At 35.6% G+C, this 12,630-nt stretch overlaps 1 protein-coding gene across 1 annotated transcript; it reads right to left on the reverse strand.

Moving 5' to 3' along the window:
- Nucleotides 1-1,743: 1,743 nt before the first annotated feature.
- On the reverse strand, nt 1,744-4,537 carry LOC139902151 (germacrene A acid 8-beta-hydroxylase-like). The gene is made up of 2 exons (XM_071884805.1): nt 3,668-4,537; nt 1,744-2,385 (listed from the first exon to the last, which is right to left on the reverse strand). Exons 1-2 carry the CDS (start codon nt 4,535-4,537, stop codon nt 1,744-1,746), a joined length of 1,512 nt encoding a protein of 503 aa, XP_071740906.1.
- Nucleotides 4,538-12,630: the final 8,093 nt, after the last annotated feature.

A 12,630-nucleotide genomic window follows, 5' to 3' on the forward strand; every position in this document is an offset into this window, starting at 1 on the left:
TGCGATTTGATTAAGATTTGGTAGTGATGCCAAATGTTTAATAGTTCAACAACTAATGCGATAGTAAATTGGGTAAAACGGGACAATTCAAACATAGAGAGGATTAGGTAAATGAACACTACTTAGTTAATTGATTTAGATCTCAATATTTAGTTACTTGCTACTTGTTGCTAGTTATTATTGTTAGTTAAGTCTTGTTTATTTGGTGCAAGCTTTAGTTGATAGTTAAAATCAATCAAAACCCCCAATCAAACAAATCTTAGAACAATTAATAGTTTCACTTATTCGACTTACACCGCTCTCTTGGGACGAACTTGAAAAGAATACTTACATAAAAGTGCTATAATAACCGGGTTTTAAGTGCTCGTTAGTTGTGTGTACTTATTTGTATTGCTTGAATCTTGTATAAATTTGAGAGTAATTGATGTATTGTGCAACATGCATCAGTGTTGTACTTGTTATTTAATTTGGCTGTTTTCTTGCCGTTATGCTGCCCGTGTGTCTAATTTTGATTAAAACGATGTACTAACTTGAATTGCCTTATGTTCAGGTGACAAGGATAAGGAAGCGACTCAGTGATAGATTATCTGAGCTAGTTGCTGGTATTCAGTGAGTGGGTCTATCTCTGGATAGATGATTAAGTAGCTGACACGCTACTTGTTCAGACTCTTTATTATTGTGTTTGTTTATTATAGCAATGTTCAGTATGATTGCCATGCGTAGTTAGATATTGTCATGCTAGTTAGGATGATCGCATGACTGATTATCTGTTATCTTATGTGCGCATTGTTTGTTTCGACACCAACCTAGGCGGCAAGGTTGGGAACTCACCGAGGCAGAAAGGTCGGGTTTGTGTGAGGTCGACCGTGGTAGCCTGGTCGGGTCTTGATGTTACTGTATGTTCTCTATAGCATAGAAGGACACATGTGTTGCATCTGGACTGTTATGCAATGGATTCAGTAAAGCAGACTTTCGGTAGACTGTAGCCTGATCAGCTAAGTCATGTGCTCATACAATCCGCTGATCCTCATATTATCAGTTGTTGTTGTTGATATAAGCTAGTTCAAGACGTTAGCATATGTGTGACCCTTGCATGTTCAGTTGCTTATGTTTGGTCTGTTAGATAGTATTCATTCAGTTAGCAGTTGTGCTAATCCCCCACATTTCCAACCATTACAGGTTCAGGTACTGCTGTTTAGGACGGGTGTTGCGGACGGGGTAGAAGACATGTTTAACTATGAGCTTAACTTTGATGTTTTCTTATCTTGTACTGTTTTCACGTAACATCGTCGTTGTATAAAGTTGTAATGAACGTTAACAATGTTGGAATATAAACTATGTTTTGTAAACGTTAACCAGGTTTAATTTGGTAATTAACTAGACTCCCGTTGTGAATAAAAAAAATCAGGGTGTTACAAAAATGCCGCCCATTATGTATCCTCTTGCGGTCACTAGCAAGCACCAATATTTAATCAATCACAGATGTGTAGATATAGATATAGAAAATGATTAATACAAGCCTAGATTAGGACTAAAAGTCATAAGATCAAGAAACATTGTAAAATCTAAGTGTTCAAATATCATAATTTATGAATGGGAGAAGATATAAACGTCATACATGCAAGTATGTAACTCTGTGAAATGGGACCCATATATAAGCCAAAACGTAAACTTTAGTCCAACATATGAAATGGTAACAACCGAACACAAGTAAACGAGGTAACAAGGTTCAAGTCGTAACGTTCATGGTTCAACCAATGTACCACCGGGCGCATAACTCACCAATGGCCTGGAGATAGGAACAATTTGTAATGGATACTTAGGTAATGTCGAAATCGCTGTAACTTCAGTCATATCAATATCTTGCGGGTTCACTCCGTCTGGAAGATTCCAATCAAAATGATACAATAAGTTAGACAAGATACATTCAACTGTACCAATCGCAAAATTAATCCCAGGACAAATTCTCCTTCCAGTCCCAAACGGAATGAGTTCAAAATCAGCACCTAAATAACTAATCGAACTGTTTTCAAATCGCTCGGGTTTGAAACTCCCAGGATCTTCCCAACTATCAGGATCTGTTCCGCATGCCCATGCATTTATAAGTAGTTTGGTTTTTGCAGGAATATGATATCCAAGAAGATTGCAATCTTTCTGGTTTTGTCTAGGAACCAAAATTGGCACACCATGTAACCTTAATGTTTCTTTTACTACTAATTTTAGGTAATGCATGTTTTGTATATCAGAATCGGTTATTGTTGTTCCCTTCACTGTTGCTCGTATGTCAGATTGTACTTTCTGCATAACTTGTGGGTGTCTCATGAGTTCACAAAATGCCCATTCGATTGTCATTGAAGATGAACTCGTCCCAGCTATCAACATTTCCTGCATGTCAACAATTGTGAATATAGTTATTACAGTTTTACCTTTTTACTTAGAATAATTGAGAACTATCGTTAACAACCCAGGATAACCCTTGGCTATGAAGCATATCTCGGTGTTTAGGGAAAAAGATTTGAAACAGTCACGAGATCTCTAAATAAATAGCAAGTAAAAGATATTCAACTTCACCAGTAATCTGAACTGAAAAACCTTATTTATTTACCTACATACTTGTTAACAACAATACATGCTTAGGGGTTTGCCGCACGTTTCGACGAACCCCTGTTTCGTTGTGAAAAGGTGCTTTTATGAATTGTTTGTTATGTATGTTTACAACTCGGCTTTGAAGTGCATATCTCATGTTAGATTTTGGTACGTGGAGGCAAAAACATTTTTCTAGAAAAAATAACAAAAACTCAGTATCCATAATTTTAACAAATTTAAAAGAATATTTTAAAATAATAAAGTAAAACATAATTTTTATATATTAAAATTTACAGAAAGATGATGTAATCTAAGGAAAATATTAACATAAATTATTTGTAGTATCTAGAGTTGTAATCATGTGAATCCAACAATTTCTTTGAAATCCAAGAGATCAATCAGAGTGCGACATATGGCGTAACAATCACATGTGATTGAAATCAGATGTGCTTGAATTTGACATGCAGAATCACATGTGATTAGGTTTTACAATCACATGTGATTGACATGCAAAATCACATGTGATTTACTGCATGTCAAATCCAATCTCATGTGATTGAAAAACAAAATTCGAAAAAAATAAAAAAAAAAACTTGAATTTTTTTTTCCAAGCAGATGTGATTATTGTACTACATGTCGCACTCTGATTGATCCGTTAGATCTCAACTTAAAAGTTGAATTCATTTGAATATTCCTCTCCATAGATAATATAACTAAAAGGTAAAAGGTATAAAAGGATATTTTAAAAGAAAAATATAATGATATTTTTTTTAAATTAAAAAACAATGTAAATAAAAGTGAAAAGAATAAAAAATATTTTAAATTGAAAGAGAGATATAAGACCATTTTTAAAGGGGGATGATTCTCACACACACTTTTTTTTATCCTCACACACCTATTTTAACCTTTACTCTTCTAATAATACTCAATTAGTATGTGAGGATCAAAAAAGTGTGTGTAAGAATTATCCCCCTTTTTAAAGATATGTTATTTTATTTTGTTTGGATAAATATTAAAAAATAAAAAGTAAAAAATTTAATTTAGGTATTAAATTGAGGGTACATGTTCCAAGAATACTTACCAGAATGATTGCTTTGATATTGTTATCAGAGATGGGAAATTCAAAGGCACCAGTATCTTTCAGTCTTAATAAAACATTAACAAGATCTTCATGATCCTGGCTACTGCCTTCTTGAATTCTGTGTTCTTCCAAAATGGTTTCCAAGATACCATCAAGTTGTTTATGTATCTTCAACCACTTAGCTTTCTTCCCAGTAATAATATTAAGAAATTGTAAAGTAGGATACAAATTCACCACATTGAAAGAGCTGAATGTTTTCATTATCAGAGTCATAGTATCTAAGAGGATATTTCGGTCCTTACAAACGTCTCCTAATGTAGCCCTGCAAACCAAATTATTAACCGTTTGCGAGGCCAATGTCCTAAAGTTGATAGGTGTTCCAATACAAGTTTCAACACTCTTAACCACTCTTTTAAGCTCATCTTCTCGAATATAACTAAATGATCGAACTTTTGTGGCACTTAGAAGTTCTAATTTGACAGTCTTCTTTATTTGTCTAAAATAATTCCCATAAGGAGACCAAGCAACACTTTGGTTATTGTAAAAGAATATTTGAGAAGTTATGTTTGTTGGTCTGTCTGAAAAGTTGAGATCATGGGTCTTCATCATCTCTTGGACTAATTGGGGTGTGGATATGACAATGGTAGACACTTGGCCGAGCTGTAAATGCATGACCGGACCATATTTTCGAGCCAACTTCCTAAGAGCTCGATGAGGTGATTGCGTATGGAATTGGTGTATGTTTCCGATAATCGGGAGCTTTGGTGGCCCTGGTGGCAAGTTTTTTTCAGTCTTGGTTGTAATGAGTTTCCAACAAGTGAAGAAAATTAGGAAAGAAACAAGCATAAAGAATAGTGTGAAAGGATCCATGGTTTCAAGTTTGAGTGATTGAATTAGTATCTATCAAATGTATGTATACGACTATAATTTGTCCACTATTTATAAGCTAGCTAGTTCTGCAAATTAAATGTTCCAAGATATCAGTTTTTATCTTCTTCTTTTTTTAACGGAAAAAAGTTTTTAACAGAAGCTACTAGTATAACATAGTCAGGTTTCGATCTTGGAACTTGTGGGTTATGGGCCCACCATGCTTCAGCTGCATCACTCTGAATATCAGTTTTTATCTTGTGTTTCATATTTTGTATATTCATCAAACAATCTAGACCTATATGATGTATATCTAAAAATTGAATCTATCGTGGCTAGATCATCGTAATGCTGCATTGATGATCGATCATTTGGTTATGTTTTGTTTGTTTGATGTTTCAGTTCAAGTGTTGTTTAGTATTGTTGTTTTGCTTTGTCTATTCGTTTGATTGTTTTGGTGTCATCGATTTTGGCTTGGTAGTAGAGCGAGTACTCGCTAGTTTTAGAATTGTGATTTTTTGGTTTCGAGCCTTACCATGTTGTTTTGGTTGTATTATTGTTTAGTAATTTCATCCGATGAAGAAGCTTTGATTATAAAGTTTTCGTTATTTTTGTCAAAAGAAAATAAAAGGATCATGGTTAGATCATCACATTTACAAAAATTAAGGGTCAAATATTGTTAGTTTTCTCAATATACTCATATTTTTTCAAATGATCTATAGTCTAAGGGTATTCGAGAAGTCTTTCAATCAAAGAGATTGGAGGTTCAAGTCCCCAGTCGTGAGTATCTTGGTGAATTAACATAGTGTGTGAGTTATCCTTAAAAAAAAGGTACGCTCCCAACTTAACATTCTCCTTCTTTTGATAAGGGAGTTGATCCTCACTCAATTTTTTTTTTTAAACTCTATCTACACCTTTTTATATATCTTGACTATCCTACCTTTTATATTAATTTACTTAAACCACCCTTTAACTATTTATTTTAACTCTTTTTTCTTCTCTTAATATTAAATCTTTATATTCTTTTAATCAAGAATCTCTTTCAACCCTTGTTGGTTGAATGTGGGTTAGTACACTAAACGATAAACTAAACCAAAATGTAATTAATCAAAGAATATGTTTTGATGATGACACATACATATGCATAAGTGATGACTGACATCTTAACATAAAACACGCAAGGTCACTAATCCATACTTTATCTTGCAAACGACCAAGTCAAACATAGGATTAAGAATGAAATTAAAAGTTCAGGTAAACACACGGTCGAGGTACGGTCGACCGCATAGTCAACCGTGAAATCCCAAACTGAATTGCAACGCAGTTTTGTGAAAACAAGTTGCACGGTCGCCACCACGGTCAACCGCAGTGCAACCGCAGTTTCTTCTGTCACCGTTTTTGACCAAATAAAGTTTGACTAGTTCCCGACATCTATAATTCATGAAACCTTTCTCAACATGCTTAGAATAGATGCCTTCTCCATACTCAATTGAGTTTTGGTCATAAAAACACTAATTGTGATTAATTACGCCTAATGACATCTTAATGACAAATTAACCAAGATTAGGCATAACACATAAGTGTTAATTAACAACTTGTGATCTTAATTCTTATCAAGATATCCTTAGTATGATCATCAAGTACCAACACACTTGAGCCAATATCACTAGAACAATAATTGCTATTAGAAATGACTTAGTGATTAATTAAGGCTAAATGAAGAACAATGCTCTTAAGGTTAAACTAGAAATGACTTGTAATCCTAAAACACACTTAGATACATTTAGGATGGTCACCAAGTCCCAACTAGAGATTGCTCTTCCCTTGTGCATGTATTGTACATTAATGTGTGCTTACACATTAATCATGTAATGTGTTATATTGCACATTAAACTTATTAAGTGCTTGAATTATAAGTTGTGCAAGTATCTATATGATTGATCCTAGAATAACTATCTCTTGCTATGTGAGTATTACTTACTACTTGCTAATAATGCTTAATACTCATAAACTTGTCAACTTGATTAATATGTTTGCCATGTGCTCATTAGTTAGGATTCAAGTAACTAACCTACTCCAATAGATTAAGTGTAAAATGGTTCACAATGAAACTATAGTCAATTGTCTATTTGGTCTAGTCTAAGTAACTAAGTGTGATTGCTTGTTCAAGAATAACTTAACCTTAATGTCTCTATATACTTCATGATTATCTTATAGAGACATTATTCAATTAATCCCTAACTAAACTCAAATGAAACATGACTTGTGATTAATTGGAACAAGGAAGTTAATGATATAGTGACTAGCCTTTAGAACTGAACCAAGAGCATTAATGTACTAAGTCTTGACCAAACTGAAATTTCCCTAAATATCAATCAAGACACTTCTCCAAGAATGTTGGGTTTGCCACTTTTGGAATGATTAGTCACTTTCATGCAATAAGACCAAATCTCACACACTTAATGCATATAGTACTTGTATAGGATGTTTGGTTTCTTTTGCAGGTGCTAGAAGGAGTAAAGGTGCCAAAATGTGGTGTTCAAATCCGAGTCAAACGGCTATACAACGGATACCAAGTTTGGACTGGAGCAAGCATGGTCGCACCATGGTCGACCGTGCAGGCAACCGTGTGTCAACGGCTATTTTTTGAATCCCACTATAAAAGGCAAACATTTAAGAGCATTTGAAGCTGACCCTCTTGCACATTTCAAAGGCTTATCTCAAGTGATCACAAGTGCATCAACTACTACTCAAATGTGATCAAGCAAGAGAAGATTCTATGATCTTATAGATATAGAATTGGGTTGTTGTAAACTTACTAATCAAAATTATTTATCTTGTGAGTTTACTTAATGTAATGTGTGTCCTAGTATTGTGTTAGGATCATCATTGCAGAGTGTATAAGTCTTGTAACTTCAATTAGTGGAAGCATAGGCTAGCTTAGTGACCTACTTCCTTAAAGGGACTTAGGAAGTTGATTAATCTTATTTGGAGATTAATACTTGTCCAAGGCGAAGATAAGTTGATCTAGGTTGGAATTGATCTTTCAAAGGGATAGAAAGATTAGGTTTGTTATCTATTAAAGAAGATTGAAGACTTGTAAATCGGATCTCCACCGGGTTTGGAGAAAAGTTCTTAGTGAAGCAACAAATCCCGATTAGTGTAATCGGGGAATGGATTAAGGTGGATTAGTTAACATCCACCCGAACCACTATAAATCCTTGTGTCTATGTTCTTTACATAACTTCATTTATCATTTGAACATATACACTACACACATCAAGTTTGAGTTGAGTTGGTTGATCAAAGTAAAATCGAATTTGGTGATCAATCGAAAAATTGGTAAAAATGTATTAAGTAACTATTCACCCCCCCCTCTAGTTACTTACAACCCTAATTCCTAAACGTAAGACGGCTTCTCTCTTCGTATGTCATGCAGTCGGTTAAATTTTTCATCATAAATTCCACTCAGTCCCTTGAGTTTAATGGATACCGTAAGTTTTTAATTAAGAAAATTTAACTCTCAAATGTATTATAAGACTATTTTTAACCATGATGAACATTTTTATAAAGATCGAACTCCATATCAGCTCCACGTCAACATTTCTTAAGAAAGACTGAACACTACCAATCATAACACATCTCTTTCATTTTATATTATTAATTTCAAATCATCAAATAATAATAATAATAATAATAATAATAATAATAATAATAATAATAATAATAATAATAATAATAATAATAATAATAATAATAATAATAATAATAATAATAATAATAATAAAGTTAATTAATATTAATACTCTATAATAATAGATTTGTCCAGTTTTAACACAGAACTCACAAACAAATAATTATTAAATAGCTTATATGGTCCCATGTGCTTCGTCATTCTACTTCTCTACAACAACGATTTCAAAATAAATCTTGAAAATGACGATGATGACTATACATTACCTATGATGTCATTTTATATTGAATAAAGACACTCTCAATGACACCACATTAGGAGTGATCTAAATATGTTTTTTTTTCGTGTAATGAATTTTGATTTCATATTGTTTCGTATGCACATATAGATGATCTATGTTGCCGAAAAATATAAGTTGTTCCCCTATTATAATGTTGGTTGAAAATTGTTATTTTTCGTTAACAGCGATTGTAATCTCCTGATGGGGACTAAACCACCCGTTGCGATCATCTCCCGTTTCAACTATGCCGATGCAGCGATAATAACCCCGCCTCCATCGCTGCCCGGGAGGAAACCTATAAACCGATCCAAGGACACGACCAAGTAAAACTCCCTCCACTTTACCCCCCCCCCCCCAAACGATATGGGAAAGGTGTCATGGGTGTATACCTCATGACAGGGATGAAATTGCGTTTTTAATATGTAGCCGGCGAGGGTCGAACTCCTGACCTCCCTTAAAGGAGGCAGGCCACCAACCGCTGGATGCATTTGATAAATATTTGCGTATGGGCTCATCAACATCTCGTGATTATTTAGACAATTATTGTAAATGTATTATTCATATGTTTGCACAAGAATATTAAGGAAACCAACTGAAGAAGAAGTTCGTCGATTGCATGCCAAACATTTGGATATGCACGGTTTTTGGGGATGTTAGGTAGTCTCGATTGCATGCACGAGGCATGGATAAGTTGTCCAGTTGTGTGGCAAGGACATTACCACAGGGGGGATCACAAAGGACCAACAATAATGCTCGAGGCAGTTGCGTCCTACGATATGTGGATTTCGCACGCTTTCTTTGGTCTAGCGGGTTCGAACAATGATATTAATGTGCTTAATGAATCATATTTGTTCAAAGATTTATTGGATGGTCGAACTACGGAGGTCCGTTACAATGTCAACGGGCGCAAATTTAATAAAGGGTATTACTTGGTAGATGGCATATACCCAGAATGGGCAACACTTGTCAAGTCGCTTAAATTTCCAATTGTGTAACACTCCAGATTTTCAAAGAAGGAACCACATTCCAAATGGAGGAACAATGTTCCAAATGCTTGAACAGAGTTCCAGAATCCAAGAACGACATTGTGTAAAGAAGGAATGTGTAAAAAGTTGAATAGAAAATTTTGGAGTAGTTTGAGGAACGACGTTCCTTTATGTACGTGGAACGACATTCTAATGTAACGTGTAGTGAAATGACGTTCCCGTTACCAGATCTAAATTTCTAACTCATTTTTTGGGAGTCTTAAATGAGGGGAATTTAGGTCTTTTCACTTGTGGACGAGCTTATAGCTGGTGATCTGATCCTAAACTCATTCTTATCTCATTTCTTATCCACTCAAACTCTCTCATCTCTTTTAGAGTGACAAACCCAAGCTTTAGAGAGAGAAAGCTTAGATTGAGGAAGAAGGAGTTAGAATCTCTTCAAGGTGCAAGTGTTAAAGTTGTTCATCTCGTTCCTAGCTACATTTTAGTAGTGGTGGTAAGTTCTAACTCCGAATTTCATTTCATTTGATGTTAGGGTTTGAACTTGCATGTTCTTGAGCAACCCATCTAGCTCACAAATGGGTGTTTGAAACTAGTTGTGGGTGTTGTTGACCCTTGATGGTGGGTTTTGGGTTGAAAGACTATTTGGCCATGTTAAGGGTTGTAATTTGGGTATAATCACTAACGTTAGTAATTATGTTAATGTTGGAACCCAACTGGATGTGTTTGGAAGCTTGATTTTGAAATGGGTCAAAATTAAGGTTTGTGTGTTGTTTTGGGAAGACAAGTGTTTAACACTTGTGTTATGGTTTAGTTGGTGTTATTAGGACCATTTTCACTAGTGTTAGTGATTATTTGTTAGTTTGGGCACGGGTTGTGCTTGAAAGTTCAATTGGGTCATAATTGCACTAGGTGTCAATTTGAGTTGGTTTGTAATCTACCCTAATTTGTGTTGCTTGTTATGTGATAAATGGAATAGGTACTTTCCATTGGTGGATTGCGGATTTGGTTTGCATTCATCAAGGCGACAAGGTGAGTGTAAATATATTATATGCATAGGATGGGTGCGGGTGGGGTAGAGTGATCCTTGTGCGTTCGGGTTCACTTTACATGTGTGGGATGATGGACCCCGTGAGTTTAGGGTCCACGTGGAAAGTTTGTTCATTTTGGGTTACCACCCTTGGGGTAGTGAATCTCGTGAGTTTTGGAATCACATTCACAAGCATGTCAACCCCGTTGTCGATGTTGTTGAGGTGATTTGGGTAGTGAATCGCGTGTGGTTTTAGATTCACAATGTCACGTGCGGTTTCAGACATTCCCATTGTTGTTGTTATGGCTTAGGGTAGTAAATCGCGTGAGTTTTCAGATTCATTAGGGCGCGTGAGTTTTCAGCCAACCCTAGTGTCGTATGGCTTGGGGTAGTGTATCGCGTGAGTTTTCAGATACAATAGGGTGTGTGAGTTTTCGGCCAACCCCGATTGTCATTGTAGTGAAGGCGGTGAATCGCGTGAGTTTTCGGATTCACCAGGGCGCGTGAGTTTTTGGCCAACCTTCATGGGTTTGAGGTTAAGGGGTTAACCTTGGGATTTTGGGTATATGTGTGTGTGTGTGTGTGTGTATATATATATATATATATATATATATATATATATATATATATATATATATATTATTGCGTTGTAGCTAATCTTGTAGATTTGACATGGTGGTATGTAGCGTGTAAGTTGCTTAGTTATACGTAAATGCGGTATGTGTTTATTACTTGTGTTGGTGATACGTATTCATTTTATGCATATGTATGGATATAGTATGTTTACATTCACTAAGCTTTATAGCTTACCCTCTCGTTGTTTACATTTTTATAGATTCACAAGGAAGAGGTGGCAAGGGTAAGCACGGGGTATAGTGGATTAATGCATGATGATTTAGAAGACTTGGATTTTGGATATTGGCTTAGGAATGGGTAGTACAATCCCAATCATCATGCTCAGTCTTTTATTGGAATTTAAACTAGTTGATTTGAAGTTGTCTTTTGGTTATGTCAAACAGGTCTTGGGTTGTTATGCCCATCTTGACACTTGGTCTTTTCTATTGAATAATTAAAGATGCTTAAATTTGAAGAGTATTTGAAGTGTTTTGAAAACATGAATTGTGGCGTTATGTTATTAATATTAATGTGTTGTAATAAAGAAAAAAAATTTCAGGTCGGTATAATGACGGATTGGGTCATTTCAAGTGGTATCAGAGCATGGTCTAAGGGATTTAGGCGACTTAAGATAGGTACATAGACTTAGACTTTTGTATGTGCTTATTTGTTGCGGGACTTGTAGGAGTATAGATCGGAACGGGGAATTGGTTAGTGCCTTATTGTGTAGGTGAACTAACTAGGATTGTAGATTGTATTGTGATATTATTCGTGTGTGTGCTTATATCGAGTTTGTGTTTGTGTATATCATCATGCAAGATAGATGTTGTACTAATGAGTTGATGCGGCATGTGCGCGTAATAATGACTAGCTACCATTGTTACGAGTGCAAATCGTGTCTAACGAGTGAGGTACGTCGAGTTTTGAGCAAGATGGGGCGGTGTTGTGCGTGTGGTTTATTCGCGTTTTGCTGTTTAATCGATTTGCATTCTTTAGAATGAAGATGAGAAACGGGACTTCAAGTGGGAAGCATGGTGATGATGATGAGTTGACGGCTAAGATTGAGGCCGCTTTGGAGAGTTATTACTCGATTTTTACTGGGAAGGTTAAAGAAGTCTTTCAAGGGGTGGTTGAAGGACAAGTAGCTGATCTCCTTAAGGAACAAATGGGTGCGATTGTTCAAGCCGAGTTCGAGAAATGGTTCCCTAAACCTCAAGTCGAAGGTGGTGGAGAGGATGTTCCTCTTGATCATGGGATTCATGGCAATGTAGTCAGAAGAGAGTTTATTTACAAAAATTCATGATGACTAAACCTCCTATGTATTCCGGAGATCCCGATCCTTTGATAAGCACTGGTTGGATCTCAGTTATCGAAGGGTGTTTTCGCACGAGTGAATGCCCTCCTGACAAGAAAACGAGACTCGCTACTAGTTTGTTGCGGGGTAATGCGAAGAATTGGTTGGAAGGTGGTGAAGAACCGTTTATGGGGTTA

This window comes from Rutidosis leptorrhynchoides, chromosome 1, assembly GCF_046630445.1.
Source record: "Rutidosis leptorrhynchoides isolate AG116_Rl617_1_P2 chromosome 1, CSIRO_AGI_Rlap_v1, whole genome shotgun sequence".
In the NCBI taxonomy this organism is placed as follows: domain Eukaryota; kingdom Viridiplantae; phylum Streptophyta; class Magnoliopsida; order Asterales; family Asteraceae; genus Rutidosis; species Rutidosis leptorrhynchoides.